This window comes from Monodon monoceros, unplaced genomic scaffold, assembly GCF_005190385.1.
Source record: "Monodon monoceros isolate NGI ecotype Baffin Bay Population unplaced genomic scaffold, NGI_Narwhal_1 Super_Scaffold_12, whole genome shotgun sequence".
NCBI lineage: Eukaryota > Metazoa > Chordata > Mammalia > Artiodactyla > Monodontidae > Monodon > Monodon monoceros.
The window spans coordinates 164458961-164483256 of record NW_021703768.1 but is presented as its reverse complement, the minus strand read 5'-3'; the positions used below and the strand labels follow the sequence as shown (position 1 = coordinate 164483256).

The 24296-nt window shown below is 56.9% G+C and overlaps 2 protein-coding genes across 6 annotated transcripts; one reads left to right on the top strand and one right to left on the bottom strand.

Annotated features, from left to right (window-relative positions):
• The first annotated feature begins 53 nt into the window (after nucleotides 1–53).
• CC2D1A (coiled-coil and C2 domain containing 1A) lies at nucleotides 54–17784 on the top strand. 4 transcript variants are annotated; one of them, XM_029218336.1, is made up of 29 exons: nucleotides 54–338; nucleotides 1707–1842; nucleotides 3448–3563; nucleotides 3657–3722; nucleotides 3983–4117; nucleotides 4201–4435; nucleotides 9685–9818; nucleotides 10135–10207; nucleotides 10386–10457; nucleotides 10550–10680; nucleotides 10760–10832; nucleotides 11536–11669; nucleotides 12030–12144; nucleotides 12226–12398; nucleotides 13091–13213; nucleotides 13293–13351; nucleotides 13443–13559; nucleotides 14687–14760; nucleotides 14836–14894; nucleotides 15009–15060; nucleotides 15151–15250; nucleotides 15338–15428; nucleotides 15732–15869; nucleotides 15961–16025; nucleotides 16598–16661; nucleotides 16758–16884; nucleotides 16959–17035; nucleotides 17121–17168; nucleotides 17254–17784. In XM_029218336.1, exons 1-29 carry the CDS (start codon nucleotides 279–281, stop codon nucleotides 17272–17274), a joined length of 2868 nt encoding a protein of 955 aa, XP_029074169.1. In that variant the 5' UTR covers nucleotides 54–278; the 3' UTR covers nucleotides 17275–17784. The 4 variants fall into 4 exon arrangements, with proteins under 4 accessions (XP_029074169.1, XP_029074173.1, XP_029074170.1 ...); XM_029218340.1 differs by having other exon boundaries at nucleotides 78–338; nucleotides 12033–12144; nucleotides 15964–16025; XM_029218337.1 differs by having other exon boundaries at nucleotides 78–338; nucleotides 12033–12144.
• A 626-nt stretch (nucleotides 17785–18410) lies between these two features.
• Nucleotides 18411–23450, bottom strand: PODNL1 (podocan like 1). Of its 2 annotated transcripts, XM_029218144.1 has the most exons (10): nucleotides 23115–23351; nucleotides 22759–22983; nucleotides 22170–22263; nucleotides 21826–21890; nucleotides 21554–21663; nucleotides 21148–21304; nucleotides 20770–20885; nucleotides 19665–20322; nucleotides 18822–18970; nucleotides 18411–18699 (listed from the first exon to the last, which is right to left on the bottom strand). In XM_029218144.1, exons 1-10 carry the CDS (start codon nucleotides 23115–23117, stop codon nucleotides 18549–18551), a joined length of 1728 nt encoding a protein of 575 aa, XP_029073977.1. In that variant the 5' UTR covers nucleotides 23118–23351; the 3' UTR covers nucleotides 18411–18548. The 2 variants fall into 2 exon arrangements, with proteins under 2 accessions (XP_029073977.1, XP_029073978.1); XM_029218145.1 differs by lacking the exons at nucleotides 18411–18699; nucleotides 18822–18970 and adding an exon at nucleotides 23416–23450 and having other exon boundaries at nucleotides 19563–20322; nucleotides 23115–23372.
• Between the last annotated feature and the right edge of the window lie 846 nt (nucleotides 23451–24296).

Below are 24296 nucleotides of genomic sequence, written 5' to 3'. Positions count from 1 at the left end.
CCATCGCTCCGCAGCGCGCCTGCACGCTCGCGCAGTGCCTGCCGGGAGTTGTAGTTTCAGTGCGGCGGGCCCTGCAAGTCCGGTGGCTGCGCTCGGGTTCCGCGGAGCCCAAGGGCCGAGGCGGAAGTGGGGCGGCCAACCGGGAGGCCGAGGGCGCGAAGTCGGCGGTTGCGGGGCGCCAACGAGGGTCGTGGGATTCAGGAAGGGCTCGTGCGCGGCCATAGGCCCCGGGGGAGGCCAGGCCAGGGGTCCGGTGGTCCGAGTATCCAGCCTAGAAGATGCACAAGAGGAAGGGACCCTCGGGACCCCCGGGCCGAGGAGCCGCCACCGCCCGCCAGGTGAGTCTGTACCCCACGGCCCGGCCCAGGGGACCCTTCCCACCCTTGTCACACATTCAAGGGAGGGCCCCACCCCCAGGGGAGCCCGATCTTCACCCCAGGTGAGCCCCGGTCCCCGCCCCCCTGGTTAGGTTCGACTCCCAAAGTGCGGCCTATTGGCCCCGGCTCCCCAGCTTCTGGCGCCCCTCCCAGGGCTCAGGGCCACCTGTTGCCGCAACAGCTCCAGTTCGGGAGGGGAAGGCCTCGGACCTGTGGTAAGAAAGACAGTTACGGGTCTCCTGGCCTGAGCACTCGTGGAACCCTCGCATCAGCCTGGCCAGGTCAGACTCTTTTATCCCCATTGTATAGATGAGGACACTGAGACCCAGAGAAGTGAAGACACCTGCCCAAGGTCATAAGGATTAAATGCTTGGCCAGAGCTAAGCACAAATCCAGAGCTGCTGCCATGAGCCCACAGAACTGTGGTTGGGCCCCTTCTCCCTCCCTCATTGCCTTTACCCCAGGCACTGGGAGAATTTGATTTTTCTCAGCTTTGATGGAAGGAGCTCAGGCCATAACCTAGTGCCCAGGTATTACAGTCTGAGTGACGTGAAGTTCCCTCCTGGATTCTACACGTTGGACACTTGGCTTCACCACTCTAAGCCTCAGTTTCCTCATCTGTAAAATGGAGCCCCTAAGAGTCCTTATGTCACGGGATAGTTGTGAGAATTCATTGAGATAGTTTATGGAAAGTGCTAGAACATAGCACTCAATAAGTGTTGTCACCATCATTATTACTATTAGATGGAGACATATATGATTGCCAATATTTGGCCATTTTTGATCCAAAGAAAGGGGGTTAATTTTGTGTACTTCAACCTGATATTATCACATCATGGTTGGTCATTAACCAGGATAGGATAGGAAGACAGGTATGTCACACAGCAAAGCCCCCAATTCCAGCTTCTACGTTGTCTAGGCTTCTATTTGCTCTTGACGCCTCCAACCTTCCTTCATGGCTCGCTCTGCCAAAGATGCTGGACAGGAAAAACCAAGGTGTGCAGAGTGGCTTTGCTGTGGGGCAGGGTGTGGGGCCTTCCTTCCCCACTGACCTTGGCTAGCAGCACATCATGGGTGTGGGCTTAGAGCGGGCAGTTGGGTCTCTCTAGCTGCCCTTTGCCCCATGTTGATCTGTGCCAGAGGACCTGCCCACCTTGGGACATCTGTTGTATTCTGGGGCCTGTTCTGGCCTCCTGGCACTCCCCAGGGAAATGGCTTTCCCCAGCTCTGGGTTCCCTTCCTTCCAAGGGGACTCCAGGTCCATCATGGCTGCCTCGAGCTAGCTGGGGTGCATCCCAAGGTCTGACTGAACCCCCATTGTTCCCACAGCTGGGCCTGCTAGTTGACCTCTCCCCAGACGGCCTGATGATCCCTGAGGACGGAGTTAATGATCAGGAACTGGAGGCTGAGTTCTTGGCTTTGGTGGGGGGCCAGCCCCAAGCCCTGGAGAAGCTTAAAGGCAAAGGTAAGACTCTCAACACACCCCTGAACATTTTGTGAGCTCCCTCTGTGGGCGGGGCTTGGAGCTGGGCTCTGGGGTGATGGTGAAATGGAGACAGAGAAGGTGCCTGCCCTTCTGGCATCCACAGTCTGGGTAAGAGTTAAGCAATCAACTCTGGAGCCAGAATGAGGGTTCGAATCCCACCTTTGCAACTTACTGGCTGTGTGACTTGATGAATTCCAGCACCTGTGTGGGCCTCCGTTTCCCTGTTTGTAAAATGGGATAATGACCACACTTACATCACAGGAGTTAATCTTCTAGTGTTCATCAGGCACTTCACATAGGATGTGGTGCGCCCTTCAACCCACTGTTCCGTGACCGGGGCTGGGAGGTGGAAGGCACAGAGCAACGGGGGAGACCTGTGAGCTGGACAGGGCTTCCTGGAGGAGGCACCTACAGTGGGGAGGGCCAGGTGAAAAGTGGGGGACTGCTTCTGGGGGGTGGGTCACAGCACATGCAGAGGCCCTGGAGGAGATGGCAGGGGCCAGGGGACTCTGCAGTGGTCAGGTGGGGCTGGAGCTCGGGGCAGAAGGAGCCTTTACACTTTGTAGCTAATGCAGTTGATACTCGTTATTCATGGATTCTGAATTTGTGATTTCACCTACTAGCTTAAATTTATTTGTAACCCCCAAATCAGTGCTTGTAGCACTTTTGCAGTCTTTCACAGACGTGCACAGAGCTGCAGAAAACTTGTCTCCCGATGTGCACGTTCCCAGCTGAGGCGACACTCCGCCTTCTTGTCTCAGCGCATAAATAAGTATCCTTTCTTTGGTGTGTTTAATGCCACATTTTTCTCTTTTTTGTGCTTTTTGTTGGTGATTTTGTGAATCCACATGGCCCCCAAGCGTAGTGCTGAAGTGCCGTCTCCTGTTCCTAAGCGTGAGAAGGCCGGGATGTACCTTCTATATAAGCTTCATTCAGGCGTGACTTATAGTGCTGTTGGCCTCGAGTTCAGTGTTAATGAATCAACACTATATATTAAATAAGGTGTCTTTAAATAGAAGCACACATAAGACAAGGTTATGTATTGGCTGGTTGACAAAAATGTGCCCAGAGGCTCACGGGAACCTAATGCTGTATTTCCTCCAGGGACAATGGTTCAGTATTCGCTCATTCCATGTTTGCGGCAACTTTATAGCACATGGGTACTGCGGATAACCAGAATAACATGAACAACAAAATGCTGACAGTATGCTGTTCTAAGAGCTTCATTTACCTTTAGTCCCCACAAGTTAGCTATGAGGGAGAGACTTGTTGTCCCCATCCAACAGATGTGAAGACTAAGGCCCAGAGAGGTGAAGTGACTTGCCCAAGGTCCCACAGTGAGAAAGTTGCAGATCTGGGGTTCCAACTCAGGCGGGATAAGGAAGAGATGAGACCAGAGAGACTGGCGTGGAGGGGGATCATGCCTAGCTGGCCTGAGGGCAATGGGGTGCCATGAAGGGCCAGGAGGGGGACATGCTGCCCCACCGCCTACTACCCTATTTTTCGGGGCCGTGGGTGACCAGGACGGGAGGCTGGGGGCTCTTGAAGGATCCCGGTCCAGCTGGGGCCTCCCCCTGCCTCCAGGTCCCCTGCCCATGGAGGCCATTGAGAAGATGGCCAGCTTGTGCATGAGAGACCCGGACAAGGACGAGGAGGGGGGGCCGGACGAGGAGGACGTCGAGGCTGATGATGACCTGCTGGTGAGCACCCGGAATGGGGCAGGGGACCTCCCTTCCGCTGCTGCCCCATCTGGCAGGCCCTTGCGACTGGCCCCTGGCTGTGTGTCCCTGCAGGCGGAACTGAATGAGGTCCTTGGGGAGGAGCAGAAGGCTTTGGAGTCCCACCCTCCTGTGGCCCAGGTATACCTCCGAAGACACTGGTCCCTGAAGCCCAGGGTTCAAGGCCTTCCTCTTCCCCTCTCAGCCATGGGACCTCGCTCAGGTGGCGGGACACCACTGAGCCCCAGTTCTCTGCCCTGGGAAATGGGGTGATGATTTCTGCCCCTTTGGGGTTAGGGTCGCAACATGCCTGGTATCCAGTAAGTACTCAACCAAGGAAGATGTCAGGGCGGGCCCGAGTGGGGTCACCGCCCAGACTGTGTGCTCGGCCCCTCCCGCAGCCAAAGGCCACAACGCCCAGCCCAGGGTTGGAGGCCACCTTGCAGGAGAGGCTGGCCCTCTACCAGACAGCGATCGAAAGCGCCAGGCAAGCCGGAGATGGTGCCAAGATGCGGCGCTACGACCGGGGGCTTAAGGTGAGCGGGCAGATGGGAGGGTGCTGGGACCTCACCACCCAGCTCCAGGCCCCTCGCAAACCCACGTTCACATCTTCTCCCAGACGCTTGAAAACCTGCTGGCCTCCGTCCAGAAGGGGAAAGCCATCGATGAAGGGGACATCCCGCCGCCTGTGGCTGTGGGGAAGGGCCCAGTGGCTACGCCCAGCCACATCCCAGCACCCACCCAGCCGGTCCCTACGAACCCACTGGCCCCAGATCCCCGGGTCATCGTGGAGGGTCCTCCTTCAACTGCCCCAGCCTCGTCCCTGGTCTCCGCTAAGCCCCAGCTGCCCTCAGGTAGGCCAAGGACAGGGCTGGGCTGACGTGGGATGGGCCGGTTATTTATTCAGTGGTAGGGCCTTCTGCGGGGTTGCAGGCCCGACACTGATTGTTAGATATTTTTAACACCCTTCCCTCCCTGGAGCCTACCTTCCAGGGGGGACATGAGCTCACAGAGAAGTTTTGTGTGTGTGGTGGCAGTAAAATATATTTAACAGCACATTTGCTATTTAACCATGTTTCAATGTGCAATTGAGAGGCATTTTGGCTTATTCACAGTATTGCTCAGTCATCACCTCTGTTTCCAAAACTTTTTCCTCACCCCAAACGGAAACTCTGTCTCCATTAAATGCTAACTCCCCATTCTCTCTCTCCCAGCCCCTAGTAACCTCCATTCTACCTTCTGTCCCTGTGGGTTTGCCTCTGTAGACATTTCACGTAAGTGGGACTGTCCGTCCACTCTTTGCCCTCCTGTGTCTGGCTTCCTTCACTTAGCATAATGTTGCAGTATGTGTGTCAGAACTCCATTCCTTTCCATGACAGGGTAACGTTCCCACACATAGGGTTTTGGGGGGTTTTTTTTGTTTGTTTTTTACAGAAACACAACATTATTTTATTAGTCACTGTAATTTTAATCATGACCTCTTTATTGTTTTTCACATTGACAATGTTCAAAATCTCAAGACCTTTTAGGGTTTTTAAAAAAATTTTTGTATTGGAGCATTGTTGATTTACAATGCTGTGTTAGTTTCTGCTGTACAGCAAAGTGAGTCAGTTATGCATGTTAATATATCCACTCTCTTTTAGATTCTTTTCCCATATAGGTCATTACAGAGTATTGAGTAGAGTTCCCTGTGCTTTACAGGAGGTTCTTATTGGTTATCTATTTCATATATAGTAGTGTGTATATGTCAATCCCAATCTCCCAGTTTATCCCTCCCCACCCCGCACCTTACCCCTGGTAACCGTAAGTTTGTTTTCTACAATTGTGACTCAATTTCTGTTTTATAAATAGGTTCATTTGTACTCTTTTTTTAGATTCCACATATAACTGATACCATATGATATTTGTCCTTCTCTGTGTGACTTACTTCACTCAGTATGACAATCTCTAGGTCCATCCATGTCGCTGCAAATGGCGGTATTCTGTCCTTTTTTATGGCTGAGTAATATTCCATTGTATATATGTACCACATCTTCTTTTTTCTTTTTTTTTAATTTATTTATTTATTTATTTATTTTTGGCTGTGTTGGGTCTTTGTTGCTGCGTGCGTGCTTTCTCTAATTGTGGACAGGGGGCTGCTCTTCATTGCAGTGTGTGGGCTTCTCATTGCGGTGGCTTCTCCTGTTGTGGAGCATGGGCTTTAGGCCTCCGGGCTTCAGTAGTTGTGGCACGTGGGCTCAGTAGTTGTGGCTCGTGGGCTCTAGAGCACAGGCTCAGTAGTTGTGGGCTTAGTTGCTCCACAGCATGTGGGATCCTCCCAGACCAGGGCTCGAACCCATGTCCCTTGCATTGGCAGGCGGATTCTTAAGCACTGCGCCACCAGGGAAGTCCCTGTACCACATCTTCTTTATCCATTCCTCTGTTGATGGACATTTAGGTTGCTTCCATGTCCTGGCTGTGGTAAATAGTGCTGCAATGAATGTTGGGGGTGCATGCATCCTTTTTTTTTTTTTAATATCTTTATTGGAGTATAATTTCTTTACAGTGTTTTGTTAGTTTCTGCTGTATAATAAAGTGAATCAGCTATATGTATACATACATCCCCATATCCCCTCCCTCTTGCGTCTCCCTCCCACCCTCCCTATCCCACCCCTCTAGGTGGTCACAAAGCACCGAGCTGATCTCCCTGTGCCATGCGGCTGCTTCCCACTAGCTATCTGTTTTACATTTGGTAGTGTATATATGTCCATGCCGCTCTCTCACTTCGTCCCAGCTTCCCCTTCCCCTCCCCATGTCCTCAAGTCCATTCTCTACATCTGTGTCTTTATTCTTGTCCTGCCCCTACGTTCTTCAGAACCATTTTTTTAGATTCTGTATATATGTGTTAGCATACGGTATTTGTTTTTCTCTTCCTGACTTACTTCACCCTGTAGCGTGTGTCCTTTCAAATTATGGTTTTCTCCGGATGTATGCCCAGGAGTGGGATTGCTGGATCATATGGCAGCTCTATTTTTAGTTTTTTAAGGAACCTCCATACTGTTCTCCATAGTGGCTGTACCAGTTTACATTCCCACCAGCAGTGTAGGAGGGTTCCCTTCTCTCCACACCCTCTCTAGCATTTATTGTTTGTAGATTTTTTGATTCCCACACATAGGGTTTTGAGTGAATAATTCCCAAGCCCTCAGCTTGTCTGTCTTTCCTATAAAACTCACCTGCTGGAGGACGCACCTCCCAAGAAGTTTCTTTCCCCCAACCTCCCTTCTCCCCCTTTAGGGAAGGAACATGGGGATCTGCCCCAGGGGCAAACACTGCCCTGGTGGGAACCAAAGAGATACTTGAAACACTGGCCTGGGGTTCAGAAAGTGAACCCCTGGTCTCTAAATCCTTCTGCAGCCAGGCTGGTTTCTAAGCTTTTGTTTTTGGCAAAGTTCAAGGACGACTATCAGAAATCATCACCTGAGATTCTCAGCTGAAATCATCAACAATTTTTCATGATGGAGTTTTTGGTATGTAGCTGGGCAGGGGCTCTGAGAATCACGTGACGTCGATAATAAGACTGTCTCTTCTATTTGTTGAGGTGAAGCAGGTTTCTGTACATATTAAAAACAAAAAAGGAAAGTAGGAAAAGCATAAACAAGGAAACAGAGATAAATGTTAGGAGGTGGACCCAGCCACCGCCGTGTCAGCAAGAGCTGCCTTGCCAATAAAATTTTACTCTCAGTATATAAAAATTATTTGTCAAAAAAGCTCAATATATTTAGGCTTTGCTCAATTTCGTGCTGATAATAATTGTAACAGTAATTCTATCCTGGGAGAAAAATTCTTTAGCACAGAGACTTGCGATGGCAGTAAACAAAGCCAATCAGATGTCAAGGTGTTGGGGAGAGGGGTAGATAAATTAGGAGTTTGGGATTAACAAATACACACTACTATATATAAAACAGAAAATAGGTAAACAACAAAGACCTACTGTATAGCGCAGGCAACTACTCAGTATCTTGTAATAACCTATAATGGAAAAGAATCTGAAAAAGAATAAATAAATAAATAGATATAAATAACTGAATCAGTTTGCTGTGCACCTAAAACTAACACAACGTAGTAAATTAATTATACCTCAATTTTAAAAAAGCGTTAAGGTGTTTTAGACACCTCTTCAGACAAGTCCTCCAAAACTAAAGCAGTGGGTCCAGTTGTCAGTCTGAAAAAGTACAATGCATGCTGGTTTTCAGGTGTTTCTAGGATTTCTGGACACTGGGTGGTGTATCTATTGTGTTTCTTTTTAATATACTGACAGTTGTACCTATTGCTTTCAATTTAGGGATACTTCCCCTAAAAACTGAGCATATTGTTTGAAACTGTAACTAACATACTGTTTAATAAGCCATTTAATCCCGTTTAGATCTGAAATTCCTGATCGCTAAATGTGAACCCTGGCGTATATTTAAATAGTAAATGTTGGTTTGTGTTGTTTCAACCCACTGACTTTGCAGTAATTTGTTACAGCAGCAACGGGAAACTAATAAAATAGCAAAAAATAATTTTTACCTTTTTCTATATATTTTTCCCCAGTCAGTTTTAACTTTGCTATTTTTTATATAAGAAATTAAAAATTTTTACCGAGCAAAAAACATATATATATATATATATATATATATAGTAAATGTTGGTATATAGTCAAAAGAATTGAAAGCAGGGACATGGAAAGGTATTTGTACACTTGTGTTCTTAGCAGTATTTTCCACAATAGCCAAAAGGTAGAAGAAACACAGTGTCTATTGACGGATACAGGCACACCTCATTTTTTCTAGTTTTTGCTTTATTGTGATTCACAGATATTGTGGTTTTTTTACAAACTGAAGGGTGGTGGCAACCGTGCTTTGAGCTAGTCTTTTGGCGCCATTTTTCCAACAGCATTTACTCACTTTGTGTCTCTCTGTCACATTTTGGCAATTCTCACAGTATTTCAGACTTTTTCATTATTATTATATTTGTTATGGGGGTCTGTGATCAGTGATCTCTGATGTTACTGCTACAATTTGCTAAAGGCTCTGTTGGTAGTTAGCATTTTTTAACAATAAAATATTTTTATACTAAAGTATGTACGTTGGTTTTTTAGACATAATTCTATTGCACACTTAATAGACTACGGTATAGTGTAGTAACTTTTATATGCACTGGGACACCAAAAAACTGAGTGACTCTCTTTATTACGGTATTTGCTTTATTGCGGTGGTCCGGAACCAAACCCGAAATATCTCAGAGGTATGCTTGTAAATAGATAAACAGATGTGGTCCATTCATGCAATGGAATACTATTCACCCTTAAAAAGGAAGGAAATTCTGACGCGTGCTACAACATGGATGAACCTTGAGGACATTATGCTGAGTGAAAGAAGCCAGTCACAGAAGGACAAATACTGTGTGATTCCACTTATAGGAGGTCCCTAAAGGAGTCAAATTTGTAGAGACAGAAAGTAGAATGGTGGGTGCCAGGGGCTCGGGGAGAGGGGATAGGGAGTTAGTGTTTATGGGGACAGAGTTTCAGTTGGGGAAGATGAAAGAGTTCTGGAGATGGACGGTGGTGAATGTTGCCCAACCTTGTGAATGTGCTTAATGCCACTGAACTGTACACTTAAAAAGGGTTAAGATGGCAAATTTTATGTTGTGTGTATTTTACCACAGTTTGAAAAACTAAAAAGGGAATATTGGTGAGTTTCAAATCACCATAGTAGTTAGGATACATTTGATTTAAAAGAGAGGTGTGATGGTTTTCTTTATCAAATGTCAATATTTGGAGACACTGGAAATGACAACCCTTGCTACTTTTTCAACTTAAAATGAAAAGTTTTCGATGTCAACTTAAAAATGTGTAAGGATACATAAAGTTTTCCAGAATTCTCTTGGGGGCAAAACAGCAATGGCTCCAGAGACTGACAGTCGTGCGGTTGAGTTCCCACCATGTCATCTTCAGGCTGTGTGACCTTGGGGAGGCAGTATCCCCTCTCTGAGCCTTAATTCTCAAATCTATAAGGTGGGCCTAAGAACAGTCTTTGTTGTGAGAATTAAGTAGAAATGGTTTGCGTGCTGTTCCCCCTCTCAGGTCCCTGCAGCCCAGGACCTCCCAGGTCCCTGGCCCAGTTGCAGAGCCGCCAGCGCGAGTACAAGCTGGCCGCCCTCCGCGCCAAGCAGCAGGGAGATACCGCCACTGCCGCAAGACACTTCCGCGTGGCCAAGGTGTGCCCAGACTGACGGACAGGGTCGGAGGGAGAGGACAGGATGCTCCTGACATTGCATGATGGCAAAGAACAAGGGCTCTGGAGTCAGACAGATTTAAATCCTGGTCACTCCGTAGCTGTAGTTTGCTGCACCTCTTGAAGGCTCAGTTTACCCTCTCTGTGAAATGGGCATAAGTGTCTGGAAGAGGCTTGAGCAAGTTGCTGCAAAGGAAGGGACAGAGCGGGGAGTCCTCTGTTGTGGGCAGGGCATAGAGACTCCCCTCAGGGTCGTGGCCTCCAGCTGCAGCCTCTTCCCCTGATCTTCCTTTTCCCAGAGCTTTGACGCTGTCTTGGAGGCCCTGAGCCGGGGGGAGCCTGTGGACCTGTCACGCCTGCCCCCTCCACCTGGTGAGGACCCCACCCTGCCCACCCTCCAGGACTGCTGGAGGCCTCCACAAAGTGCTTTCTAATACTGCCGCCCCTGTTGGTCAGGCCCAGGGACCCCACCCTCAGGCCAGGCCAGCCTGGTGGGGGTAAGGGCAGCCACAAGCAAGCCCCCCATTGGACTGGACCTCTCTGCCCCCAGACCAGCTGCCCCCAGACCCACCGTCACTGCCACCACAGCCTCCAACTCCTGCCGTCGTGCCCTCCATGCCAGGTAGGCTTCTGGGACCCTGTGGGGTGGGCCAGCCAGAGCAAGACAGCCTCCCCGACCCTAGACTCTTAACTCTACCCCCTGGTCTGGCCCAGAGGTTCCTGCACCCCCAAGGACTCTCCTGGAGGCGCTGGAGCAGCGGATGGAGCGGTACTGTGTGGCCGCGGCTCAGGCGAAGACCAAGGGGGACCAGCGGAAGGCTCGCATGCACGAGCGCATTGTTAAGGTGTGTGGAGACCAGGTGGGCGAGTTGGCAGCCCCTCGAAACCTTGCCCAGGAAGCCCTAACACCTGCTTTCCCTGCAGCAATACCAAGATGCCATCCGGGCCCACAAGGCTGGCCGAGCCGTGGATGTGGCCGAGCTGCCTGTGCCCCCAGGTAGGCCCCGCCCCCGGCCCCTACCCCTCTAATCTCTGAGCCTTTGCGGGTGCTATTCCTTCCGACTCTGCAGTCTCAGGGAGCCGATGGCTTGCACATTCAGAAATTCTGCAAGCTTGTTAGACGATTGGTAGCTTAAAATCAGTCACAATGGGAGAGTTTATACCACGGAAATTGGGAAACAATAAAAATCAGGAGGTTTTATTTGGAGAGCCTGTTCACCAGCCCACCACTGCCTGCTCCCTCCCTTTCTTCTTTGTTTTTGACTCAACTCCTTCCTAGTCATCAGCTCTCAGTTTTACAGATACCTGCTCAGCCTCCCATCAGCCCCCCAGTGGGTAGGAGGCATCCTCTGGGATCTCAGAGCTGCCTGTGTGTCCCCCATGGGAGCAATTATGTGTCTGCACCTTGGTCCCGTGGGAGAACCTCCAGGCCCAAGACTACCTCTTATGCCCAGCACACTACCTCACACCGTGCTTACTTTTTGGAGTCTGGTCGAGGCCCAGCCGGGGTCAGGCAAGAGGAAGGGCAGGCAAGAGGGAGGTTGGAATGGTCTGGCAATCTCCACCCAGCCAGCAGCATCTCTTTTCTTACATGCAAAGTAGATTCAGTGGCCTGAGGCTCCTTATGGGGGAGGAACCTGAGTCTCCACCATTATGGTGTTGGCCCCTCCCTCCTGATTGGGTCCCAACTGGCCGCCCAGGCTTTCCCCCGATCCAGGGCCTGGAGGCCACGGAGCCCACCCAGCAGAGCCTGGTGGGGGTCCTCGAGACTGCCGTGAAGCTGGCCAACCAGGATGAAGGCCCAGAGGACGAAGAGGATGAGGAGCCTAAGAAGGTATGAGGGGCCGGGGCCTTGGGGCGAGGCCAGGGAGTGGCAGCAAAGCCAAGCCCCAGCAGTCCTGGCCTTGAGCCAGAAAGACCCGGCCGGCCCTGCTGCCTTCTGGCTGTGTGGCCATTGGGCAAGTCGTTTTGCTCTCCGACCCTCGGGCTCCTCCTCTGTAAACTGAGCACGGTAATAGTCCCTGCCTCCCAGGGCTGTTGCAAAGATTCAGTGTGAACAAGATCATATGTTGTGTTCAGTGCTGAGGAAACAGAAACTAAGACGGTCAGTGTTGTCAGTGTCGGGCCCTGACCCTTTGGGGAGTGGACTCATCACAGGTGCTGGGAAAGCTCTGACTTCCTCTCTGTCCCTCAGCAGCTCAGCAGCCCTGCAGCCCCCACAGCCCAGCCCAAAGCCCCACCTTCAAAGGCACCCCAGTCAGGATCTGCCCCAGCAGCCAAAGCGGCCCCCAAAGGCGCATCCACCAGAGGTAGGTACACCTGCCCCACCTGGGCTGCCTATTGCCTGGCCATGGGTTGGGCAGCACCCGCAGACGCCCCTGTGCCCACAGCCCAGCAGCAGCTGGCCTTCCTGGAGGGCCGCAGGAAGCAGCTCCTGCAGGCGGCGCTGCGAGCCAAGCAGAAGAATGACGTGGAGGGCGCCAAGATGCACCTGCGCCAGGCCAAGGGGCTGGAGCCCATGCTGGAGGCCTCACGCAACGGGCTGCCCGTGGACATCACCAAGGTGAACCCTCTAGGCCTGCTGGACCTTCCCAAGCGCTCACCCTTCAGGCTCATGCCGCTTAGCAGCCATGTGACTTGGAGTGTATTAGTCAGCATCCAGGTTAAGCTGCTGAAACAACTAGGCCTCCCCAAGACCGTGGCTGAAACAGGACAGACATTTATGTTTCTTGCATGTAACGTTCAGGGCATTCTGGTCTCTAAAAGACAAAGCCCTTCAGGGCCCAGGTTCTTTTATCTTGTTGCTCTGCCACACCCTAGGTGTTGTCCACATGGTCAAAGTGGTTTGATGCCTTGTCTGCATCCCAGCTATGAGAATTTACATGGAGTTGCCATCACTTCTGCTTGCCTCCCATTGGCCAGAACTGAGTCACATGGCCACACCTAGCTGCAGCAGAGACTGGGACATGTAGTCTCTTGCTGTGTGCCCAGGCAGGACTCCCATTACTAGGGAAGAGGGGGTGGGGATCAGACTTGGAGGAAAATGGATAACAGATTCTGCCATTTGGGGCAGGACCATCCACTTCCCTTTGAGCATTACTTTTCTCCTTGGGAAAGAAGGAAGAACAGGGACAGGGGATGAAGCCATAGTCAGGGAAGGCCTCTTTAAGGAGGGGTGATGTTTCGGCAGGGCCCCGGGTGGGCCTGCTCCTTGCTGACCAGCAGACCCTACCTCATGAGCCTCGTCCTCCCCAGGTGCCACCCGCCCCTGTCAACAAGGACGATTTCGCCCTGGTCCAGCGGCCCGGCCCAGGTCTGTCTCAGGAGTCTGTCCGGCGCTACGGTGAACTCACCAAGCTCATAAGGCAGCAGCACGAGGTGAAGGGGGATTCCCCGCCCAAGTCACTACAAGGGCATGGGCCCCCAACCCTCCCCTCACTTTCTTCTGCTCCCCCAGATGTGTCTGAACCACTCTAACCAGTTCACCCACCTGGGCAACATTGCCGAAACCAGCAAGTAAGAGGCCCCGCCCCCATCCCCACCAGACGTCTGCACCCCCAGCCTGCCCCTGGGACCCGGGACCTGAGCAGGGCCCTCTTGCTGGCAGATTTGAGAAGCTGGCGGAGGACTGTAAGCGGAGCATGGAGACTCTGAAGCAGGCCTTTGCCCGGGGTCTCCCCACACCCACTGCTCGCTTTGAGCAGAGAACCTTCAGCGTCATCAAGTAAGGCCCCTGAGACCCCCCCCCAGCCCTTTGGTGAGGGGTTTGTGCGCCCCAGAAGCCAGCAGAGGATTTGCCTCTGGAGTAGAGTTTGGGGAGCTGGTGGGAGCACAGTGTGTGCAGGGGTCCTGAGGCAGACGTGACGCGCGAGTGAAGGACGGCAGTAGGGTGTTGACAGCGACACATTTGGAAATGGGGATGATCTAGTGACTGTAGACATGTGCCTGGTCCCAAAGGCCTGGGCAAGCCCGTGGGATGGTGATCTTGGTTCTGCTCCTGTTAAGTCTTCTTACACCCCAGGGAGTTGGGATTGTTTTTTCCCACTTGTAGATGACATTAGGTGCAGCCACTGGGATAACCTAAGATCACCATCTAGGATAACCCATACCCCTTACCCCGGCTCCCCTACATCTGCATAGCTTGGCTCCCTATCACTTCATCTCCTCCCACTGTCCCCACTTCACTCACTTTCTGCCACATAGACCTCTTTTTGGTCAATCAGACACACCAGCCGTGTTTCCACTCAGGGCTTTTGCACCAGCTATTTCCTCTGCTCAGACTCTCTCATGCAGGTTACCATGTAGCGGCCTCTTCTTGACATTCAGAGTCACCTGTGATGTTACCTCCCCTGAGAGGCCCTCCCTGATCACTCTGTCTAAAGCAGCCCCTTCTGAGCACACTCCACTCTCTCTCCCCTGTTTTAATTCTCTGCAGAGTTGTTGTTGTTTTGTTTGCTTATTTATATATTCATGGGTCATCTGTCCACTCAGCTAGCCCCGGTTCCATGAGCAAAGGCATGGGGTCTGCCTCGTTTACTTCTGTATCCCCAGCAGTGAAGACACTGGCTGGCATATAGTAGATGCTCAAGAAATACTGTCAAAGAAAGAGAAGGTCCCACAGCAGGTAGGGCCACTGGCTGGTGCAGAGTAAGTCCCAAATAAATATATGCAGAGTGGAGAAAGGACTCAAAAGGTAGCCAGTGGTGGACCTGGATAGAGAATTCTAGTCTGTCTGGTCCTAAAACTCAAGCCTAGGCGCTGAGGCACCCCTAAGAGACTGGGGGGAGGGCAGAGAAGGCGGGCAGGCAGTGGCACTGAGGTGCCTCTGTCTCTTGCCCGCCCTCCTGGAAGGATCTTCCCTGACCTCAGCAGCAACGACATGCTCCTGTTCATTGTGAAGGGCATCAACTTGCCCACACCCCCAGGTGAGGGGGCGTCAGGCAGGGGTGGGGCCGTGGGGTCCACCCCTCTGCCCAGCCCTGACCCTCATTTGCCCACAGGGCTGTCCCCCGGTGACCTGGATGTCTTTGTTCGGTTCGACTTCCCCTATCCCAATGTGGTATGTGGGGAGCTGAGGAGGGACAGGCTCAAGCCCCATCAGGCCCGGGAGTGAGTCTGGCCGGGGTTCAAGGGCAGGCGCCCCTGAGCTTTTTCGCTTCCTGTCTGGTCACAGGAAGAAGCTCAGAAGGACAAGACCAGTGTGATCAAGAACACAGACTCGCCTGGTGAGCTTTGGGCGGGAGGCAGCCCTCCTCAGAAAGCCCATGAGACCATAGCCTGACCCCTCCCTCCTCCCTCCCTCCTTCCCTGGGCAGAGTTCAAGGAGCAGTTCAAACTCTGCATCAACCGCAGCCACCGTGGCTTCCGAAGGGCCATCCAGACCAAAGGCATCAAGTTCGAAGTGGTCCACAAGGGGTAAGCTGGGGCCACAGGTGCTGCGTGGGCTCTAGAAGAGGGGGAGCTCCCCTGGGCCAACCATCCTGTCCCCTCTCACACACACAGGGGGCTGTTCAAGACCGACCGGGTCCTGGGCACAGCCCAGCTGAAGCTGGACGCCTTGGAGACAGCATGCGAGGTCCGGGAGATCCTTGAGGTGAGAGGTGGACATTCGTCTGAACGCTCCGGTATGGCCGTGCCGCTCGTGAACACCACCCAGGTGCTGCCTGCCCTGAGCCCCCAAGGGTCCCCTCTGCTGACCCAGCCCCTCCCCAGGAGTCCCAGACCTCCCTGCTACCCAGCCTTAGATACCCTCAGCACCCTGCTCCATTATGAGCAGCTGGTGTGTCAGCCATACCCATGGACTCGTGTTTTGGAAATTGCTTTGGTCTCCCTGAGCCCAGCCCTGAGCCTCCAGCCGCTGCCTGCTTCCTAACAGGCTCCCCTCACTCCCGCCCAGGTCCTGGATGGTCGCAGGCCCACAGGGGGGCGGCTGGAGGTGATGGTTCGGATTCGGGAGCCACTGACGGCCCAGCAGTTGGAGACGACAACTGAGAGGTGGCTGGTCATCGACCCCGTGCCAGCAGCTGTGCCCACAGTGAGACCCCTGCCCATCGGCAGCCCCAGGGAAGGAGGGAGGCTTGGTTCAAGGGGACCAAGGCTCACAAGACTGGTTCTGTCCTCTGAAGCAGGTTGCTGGGCCCAAAGCGAAAGCCCCTCCCGTGCCTGCTCCTACGAGGGAGCCAGGGAACAGGTAGGTGGCTGGGCCCGGCTGTGCTGGAGAGAACCCCCTTCTTCTTATCTCAGCCTGTCCTGGACAACTTCCCATCAGGCACAAATTGGAGCATCTCTCTCCCCTGCTCCAAGACCTTTCCTGGCTTCCCTTCTCCTGGAGCATCTAGTTTAAACTCCTCAGCTTGATCTTTAAGACCTTTTGTGATCTCCGTCAATATGTCCAGCCTTCTCTCTCCCCACTTCCTCCTGTTGGTTCATGGATACACTTAGTTTTCACTGACCTCTGGACTTCTCTGTTGTTACAATGTCCTGAGCACCCCTGTCCCCACACTATCTCCTTGCTCCTCTGCCCAACTCTGACTCCTTTGAGTCCCAACCTGGCTCTCACCTCCTCCAGGAAGCCCTCCCTGACACCTGGCGTCACAGTTGCCTGGGTGTACAACCATTGTCCCTGTTAGGTTGTGGACTCGGCAACACAGGGGTGGGCCTGGCTTGTCTCCCGCTGTTCCCCAGTGCCCAGTGTGTCTGTTGAATTAATGGGGTCGGGGGTGGGAGATCCCTGCAGCCCCTCACCCTTCCTCAACCCCATAGATCAGCCCGGCCCCTGCATAGTCTCAGTGTGCTGGCCTTCGACCAAGAGCGTCTGGAGCGGAAGGTGGGTACCCATCCTGCAAGGCTCAGTGGGGCAGGATTGGGGGTCTGCAGGCCCGGGCAGGGCCCTCACAACTCCCTCTGCACCCCCCCACCCCAGATCCTGGCCTTCAGGCAGGCACGGCGGCCGGTGCCCCCCGAGGTGGCCCAGCAGTACCAGGACATCATACAGCGCAGCCAGTGGCAGAGGGCACAGCTGGAGCAGGGGGGCCCCGGCATCCGGCGGGGTAGGATCTCAGGGATGAGTATGTGGGGGAGGGGCGAGGCAGGGGGCCCCGTCGTGACCCCCTCCCTCCCTCAGAGTACATGGCCCAGCTGGAGCGGCAACTGCAGTTCTACACAGAGGCCGCCCGGCGCCTGGGCAATGATGGCAGCAGGGTGAGCTGCAGGCGGGCCGGGCGGGCGGGCATCGGGGGGCCGGGGCTGCCAGGGGCTGCCCACTGACCTCCTGTTGGCCCCCCAGGAGGCTGCCAAGGAGGCACTGTATAGACGGAACCTGGTCGAGAGTGAGGTGAGAGGCTTGGGTATTGGGGAACGGGGTGGGCAGCTGTGGCCATGTCCCCCCCCACCCTGACCCCTGTGGCCTCTCCCCTCAGCTGCAGCGGCTCCGCAGGTGAGGGGCCGAAGGGGCGGGCGGCCCCTGGAGAGCCGGGAGCGGGCCCAAGGCCCCGGCGCTGGGAGGAGCTAACGCGGCCACAGCCTCAGACCCGACAATCAGACAATCAGTGGACAATCGGCGCTGGATGGACACGTTCCCCCGGCTGGGCCCACTTGGCCCGACTGGAGCCTCCCTGGCAGGGGGCGTTGCGGGCGCCAGCCTGTGTGTGCCCCTCACCTAGGCCTGGCCGGGTGGGCCCCAGAGAGTCCGTTTGCACAGCCCAGGGGTGTGCGGCCCCTTGCCTGCCTCCGAGGTGGGAGGGCGGCTAGGACCAAACCTCAAGGGCCCCTGCAAGCACTTTAGTTCCAGCCCGTCCCCAGCCTTAACCCTGACGCCCACCCACACCCCAAAGAAGCCACTGAGGCCAGCCAGAGCCCAGCTGGCTCCCCAGAGGGTTGCCCTGGCCCAGCTGGGCCCCCAGGGCTGACACGCGGAATAAACAGCCAGGGCCCTACCTGGCTCACTCTGTCCTGCCTTTGTTTCTTGCTCCTGCCCTCAGTGCCTGGGCTGGGTCTCCTTCACAGCTCCCCTGGGGGCTGATGGAGAGGTGCCTGCGAGAGGAGCAGGCTGGCAGGGGGTGTGCCCGTGAAGGATGTGTGCTCCGCGCACACTTGCTGCGAGGACGTGTGTGAAGGCCTGTGCACGTGTCACGAGCGTCTGTGGCCCACCTGGGGGCATCTGCGAGTGTCTCTTCAGCTGGTGGCCTTGGGCATATCTGGGTTTACACGTGTGGTCAGGTCATACGTGGTGGTGCCTGGTGACCCGTGTGTGTCTCAGGGCCTTGACAGCCAGCCCTACCGCTCACTGGCCACAGGACCTGGGCCAAATTGCCTGACCCACTTAGCATCCCAGAGCTTCAGCTTCCCCTGCTGGACGCGGGGAAGATGAGAGCCCCTCCCACAAGCTGAAGGGCACCTGGTCGGTGGTGAACACTTGAAAGGGCTAGGCTTTATTGTTGCTGTGTCCATCTGCACGGGCAGTGGGGGAGTGTCCGGCAGGGTCGGAGTTGCCTGCACACCCAGTGTGCGAGCTGCACGCTTCAGTCTCTCCCTGGACTCCCTGTGTGTCGACGTGGCACCCGTGTCCCAGCATCCTGGCCAGCGTGGGTTAGGCGGGCCCAGCTCTCCAGGCCTGGGAGAGCCAGCTCGAGGCCCCAGGTTGGGCGCTGTCTCCTTAGTCCACAGCCCAGCAGAGCCCCAGGTGTCTGGGCTGCTCTGCTGGGCCCCTCCAGGCTCAGGGGCCCTCTGCCCGTGGCCGACGTGGGGCTGTGGGTGGCAGCTGGACCAGGACTGGCTCAGGGTTACCCGTTGTGTCCACCACGCGAAGGTGCGGGAGGCCCAGGAAGGCCTCGGGCGCTATGCTGGTCACGTGAAGCCTGTTGGCCCTGGACCGAGAGGTGGGCGTGAGGGCGTTTTTGAGGGGAGGTGCCCCCCCAGGCCTGCTCACGTCCCCCACAGCCCTCCCTCGTCCACCTGGAGCCCCCTGGCCCTGCCACCCTCAGGGCACCTGAGGAAGAGGGCACGTAGGCGGGGCGTGCTGAGGAAGGCTTCGGGGCCCACGTGGCTGATGCGGTTGCCCCGCAGGTGCAGCTCCTCGAGGGCCTCAGGCAGGTCGGGGGGCACGAAGGACAGCTCGTTGTGGCTGAGGTCCAGCACCTGGGCAGGCGGGCAGAGATGGCGCCGTGGCGGCCCCAGGCCCTGGGCCACCCGTTTCACCAAGCCCCAAACTGCTCTCCTCCCAGCCCGGTCCTTCCGCCCCCTCCCTCAGCTACTTTGTGACTGCCAAATCCCGCCCTCAACAGAGGTAAACTGAGTCCCCTCTGGGGCAGGCCCTGTTCTAGGCGGCGGGGGCCCAGACAGGCAGGGCCCCTGCCTGCTGCGGGAACCGTTGATTCAGCTAACCCCTCACAAAGACGGCGCTCCCTTTACCCCTCGCGCCCTTCTGACAGCTGTTTGCTTATGACTGTTGCTGACCGCCCCTCCCTAACTAGGGTGTCTGTGCCAGGGGCCAGGAGCTGTGTCCTTCTGTGCCCAGTGGCATCTCCAGGACCTAGAGTAGCGCCCGGCACCCACAGATGGCTTGAATTCTGTGGCGTCAACAGCACTCAGAAGGAGCTAGAGGCTGGGGAGGTGGAGGGGTGGTCGTGGAGGACCAGGTGGCAGGGGCAGCACAGGCAAAGGCCTGGGGGCTGGATCTGTCTTATCCACCCCAGGGCTGGCCTGCAGTGGGAGCTCTCTTTCTGGCATCTCAGAGCCTTGCACGGGAGTTGCTGGGCAGGCAGGCCAGGGAGTGGAGGGGCCGTGGGGACACCTGCGGGCATTCAGTGTGGCCAAGCAGCCCACCCCTGACCTGGAGGGCCTGCAGCTCATGCCAGGTGCCAGGCCCGATGTCACCCACACGCAGCCGGTTATGCGCCAGGCAGAGCTCCTGAAGCTGGTCCAGGCCGGCCAGCGGCTCAGGCTCGAGGGCCCGCAGCTGGTTTCGCTGCAGCCGCAGGGTGCGCAGGCTGGCGGGCAGGCCAGAGGGCAGCAGGGTCAGCTGGTTGCCGGCCAGATCGAGGCTGCGCAGGGCCCGCAGCCGGCGGAAGGCCCGGCGGTGCACGCGGGCGCTGGCCAGGCGGTTATAGGCCAGGTTGAGCTCAGCCAGACTGGGCGTGGCGGCCAGATCGCGGGCACCCAGCGTGGTCACACGGTTGTGGGGCAGCACCAGGGCCCGCAGGCGGCGGGGCAGCGCCTGGGGCACGCGGTCCAGCCCGTTGCCGTAGAGGTGCAGCGTGTGCAGGCCCCGCAGCGGCCGCAGTGCCCCGGCCGGCAGCCCTGCCGCCCCCAGCTGGTTGTGCTGTAGCAGCAGGTAGCGCAGCCCTCGCAGGCCGCGCAGCCGGGCAGCCTCCACCCGGCGGATGCGGTTGCGGCCCAGGTGCAGCACGGCCAGGGTGTGCGGCAGGCCGGCGGGCACCGCGGCCAGCTGGTTGTGGGACAGGTCCAGGTACTCGAGGCAGTGCAGCTTGCTGGCAGGAGAGAGAGGGTCGGCGTCGGGCTGGGCGCCCAGAGTGGGGGTTGTTGAGGACTGGTCCTGAGAGACGTAAGCTGGAGATTCCAACTTGGGGGTGATGAGTTGAGCGATCTGGGTAGGAGGTAAACCTGGGGGTGATCAGGGCAGATTCCGGCCTGAGGGTTAAATGTAGGGGTGACCAGGACAGAGTTCCGGGTCTGAGATGTTCATGTGGCGGCAGTGTCGTTGGGTAGTAGGACCGAGGCCCAGGGTGGTTGGAGACAAGGATGCTGCCAGGTGCTTGGCTGAGCCTGGCCCAACGTAGGCGCTCACCAAGTGAGGCCTTGAGTTAAGAGTCATACAGAGGTGGGGGATGGAGGCCTGAGGCCCCCAGATGCTGAGTCCTCAGCCCCTACTGCCGGTACGAGGCCGCACCCCCGAACCCCCTGTCCCCAGGCCCCACCTGAACGTGGCGGCATGCAGGCCGCTGTCCGTCAGCTGGTTGTGCTGAAGGTAGAGCTCCCGGAGGTGGGTCTGGCGACTCAGGGCTCCTCGGGGCACCTTGGAGATGAGGTTGTTCTGGGAAGGGAGCAGAGCATGAGACTGAGGGTCCGGGACAGAGGGCAGTGGGGGGCCACAGAGGGCTCTTGAGTAAGGGACCAGGAGCTCGCTTGAGCAAGGCTGCCCACAGAGAGCTTGTGAGCGATCACTGCCAGTGGAAGGGACTCAAAGACATTTCTGACTACTGGGATAACAAGGAGGTGTCGGGGTCCCGCAGGAGAGAGGTGCAGGGAGCCCAGGGAGGTGGGGACACGGGGATGGTGAGGGGAAGGAGGGGCACCTGCAGGTGGAGCCGCTCCAGCGAGGACGGCAGGCTGGGTGGCACATAGCTGAGCCGGTTGCTGGAGAGACTGAGGGTGACGACTGCCTGGGAGCCGTGGAAGGCGTCGGGGGGCAGGCCCGTGTTGTTCAGCTGGTTGTTGTGGAGGTACACGGACCTGAGGGGAGCCAGGCTCCAGCCACCAACCCCGCCCTGGCCTCCCCACCACCCCGCACCCCAGCCACCTTCAGTGTGAGAGTGTGTGTGTGTGTGTGTGTGTGTGTGAGCGTGCGTGCTCTCTGCTTCAGTCTTGAGTTCTCCAAACAGAGCATCCAGGGCCCTGTCTCCCCACCAGACCCCCCCCAAGGTGGGGAGTGACCCCAGGCACATCTGAGACCCCTGGGGCCTGGGCTGGGCCTGGGGCTACCTGAGCGCAGGCTTCTCCCCAAAGGTGAGCGGGAAGATCTCCGTCACTTCGTTAGCAGCCAGATCAGCGACACGGAGGGAGCGGGGCAGAAACTGGGGGGCCACAGAGAGCTGCGGGAGCACAGCTGCACTGGTCCTGTGGCCCCGCTCCTGCACCCCACTGCCCGCTGTCCCATCTACCCTCTGGGCTATGTGACCCCAGCCCGGCTGCACCCCTGTGTGTGTGTGTGTGTGTGTGTGTGTGTGTGTGTGTGTGTGTGGAGGGGGGCTCACCTTGTTGTGGGCCACGTAGATGTGCTGCAGCTGCGTGAGGGACTCAAAGGCCTCGTCAGGCAGGCCTGTGAATGAGGTGGGCAGTGAGGGGACCGCTGGTGTGGGGTGGGGGCAGGGCAGAGTCTGTGCCCCCACCCAGCCAGGGACTGGCAGAGGCTCCTCCAGGCCCCGCCCCCCACGTCCTCAAAAGCCACAGCCCCTGCCCCCCATCCCCTGAGTTTCCATCCTGCTCAGCAAAGGGCAGTGCTGGGAACAGCCGCAGACCTGCCCACAGACCGAGCTGGGGAGGGAGAGGGCAGCGGGGACTGTGGTGGGGAGGGGCCGCCTCCCGTTGTCCCCCTCACCCTCGGAGGAGATGAGGTTGTTGTGGAGATTGAGGGTCCGCAAGCTGCTAAGGCGTGACAGCTCGTTGTAGGGGAGCTCCTGGAGCTGGTTGTTCTGTGGGGCAGGGAGAGGGGCGCTCACACCCTGACCCCCGTGACCCTGGGCCCTGCTTCTCAGCTTCCCGTCAGCCTGAGCAGTGAGCTCTGACACCCTATCACCCTCTACTTGATCCCAAATGCCTTATTACCTCGGAACAACCCTGTAACCAAAAAGAGAGTGGCCCCCAGCGCCCCATGCACCCCTACAGTTGATCTCAAATGCCCCGCCACGCTGACCCCAAGCAACCCCGTAATCACCGGACGTTGACTTCCCCGACACCCCTAAACCCTCAGCCCCTCCCACTTCCAATATCTATGCCCCCACCTCCTCTCACCGGACACACAGGGCCCTGCACCCTCCTCAAGGCCGACTTGCATCTGTGCCAAGACCCTCACTCCCAATGCCTCACCCCTGCACGTGGACCCCACACCCCATCACCCTCAACCCAACCACTCCCCAGGCTCCCCGCTTCCCCTGGGAGCTACCCTGCGCCCCCACCCCAGGCCCCACCTGCAGGGAGAGGTGTTGAGCTGCCCTGGTGATGTGGTCCGGGAACACCCGAAGGTCCAGGCCAGCACAGTCCACTGTGTCAGCCCGGGGGCAGGAGCAGCGTGGGGGGCAGGCCCGGGGCGGGGGCTGCGAACTCTCCCCCAGGTGGGGGAACGAGGCGTCCTCCATGCCGAGGGCGGGCGGGGGCCCAGGCAGCAGCAGGGGCAACAGCAGTAGGCTCAGCCACTGGGAGTTGAGGGACGGCTCAGGGTGTCCCCAGGCTGGGCACCGGGTCACCATGGCGACAGGAGCATCCCCGCATGGAGGGGGGCGGGCAGGCAGGCCCCACCCTCAGACCCTCCCCTGCCCCGACTTACCATAGCCAGCCCCAGGTCTGCCGTCTTGCCGGAACTGCTGACCAGGGTTCCCTAATGGAAAGCAGGCGGTCACCTCCTGGAGGTTCTGCTGTGGCCGCCACCGCCCCCCATCTCTTGGCGCTGGCCACCCTGCCCCCCCAGCCTGTTCTCCCAGGGGTTCAGGGGAGCTGGCCCACCCTTTCGCCGCCCTGTGGAGGGCAGGCAGGCGCCGGATGGGGTGATGAGGACAGGCCAGCCTGTCCCCTCTGTCCCACCCACCTCCCCCCAATCCTCCGCGCCACCCCCCCCCCCCCCCCGCCGCCTCCCCAGCTCTGCTTGCGTAACCTCGGCCAGCCTGGGCCGGGCCACAGGAGCGAGGAATGTTTGGGGGAAAGCTGAGATTTGCCCTGTCTGGTATTTGGGCCAACCGCAAAGAGTAGAGGTGGGGGCAGAGGAGTGGAGGATGCTTCAGGCCACAGGAGGGTCCCCAAGGAACCGGCGCTGGGGCAGGCCTGGGCTCTGCCTGCCAGTCCAGACACCGGTCTGTGGGCTCCCAGCCAGGTCTGCCATCTGGGCCCCTCCTCCCCCCTGCCAGCTGGCCTCGCTGGCAGCCAGGCTCCCCCATCCCCAAATAGCCACAGCCGCCGCCCAAAAAGAAATTACACGTATTGAGGCACCAGCCTGGTGGTTAAGGATGTGCACTCAGTGGCAGCCTGCCTGGGCTTGAACCTGGGCTCTGCCACCTCTCCAGGCCTTGGTTTCCCACTCTGCAAAGTGGGAGAATAGTTGCCTCGCCTCCCGGGAGTGGTGTAAGGATTAAATGAAATCATGCATAAGAAGGGGGTGAGGGCTTCCCTGGTGGCGCAGTGGTTGAGAGTCCGCCTGCCGATGCAGGGGACACGGGTTCGTGCCCCGGTCCGGGAAGATCCCACATGCCGCGGAGCGGCTGGGCCCGTGAGCCGTGGCCGCTGAACCTGCGCGTCTGGAGCCTGGGCTCCGCGACGGGAGAGGCCACAACAGTGAGAGGCCCGCGTACTGCAAAAAAAAAAAAAAAGAAGGGGGTGAGACGGTGCCCAGTACATGCCAGGCCCTCAACCGCAGAGCGGAAGTGTGTGCTGAGGGGTGAGGAAGCCCGTCTCTGCCCCAGGTCCGATCCCCCGAGACACGCCACTTACCCGTGAGACTTCAGAGAAGTCATTTTCC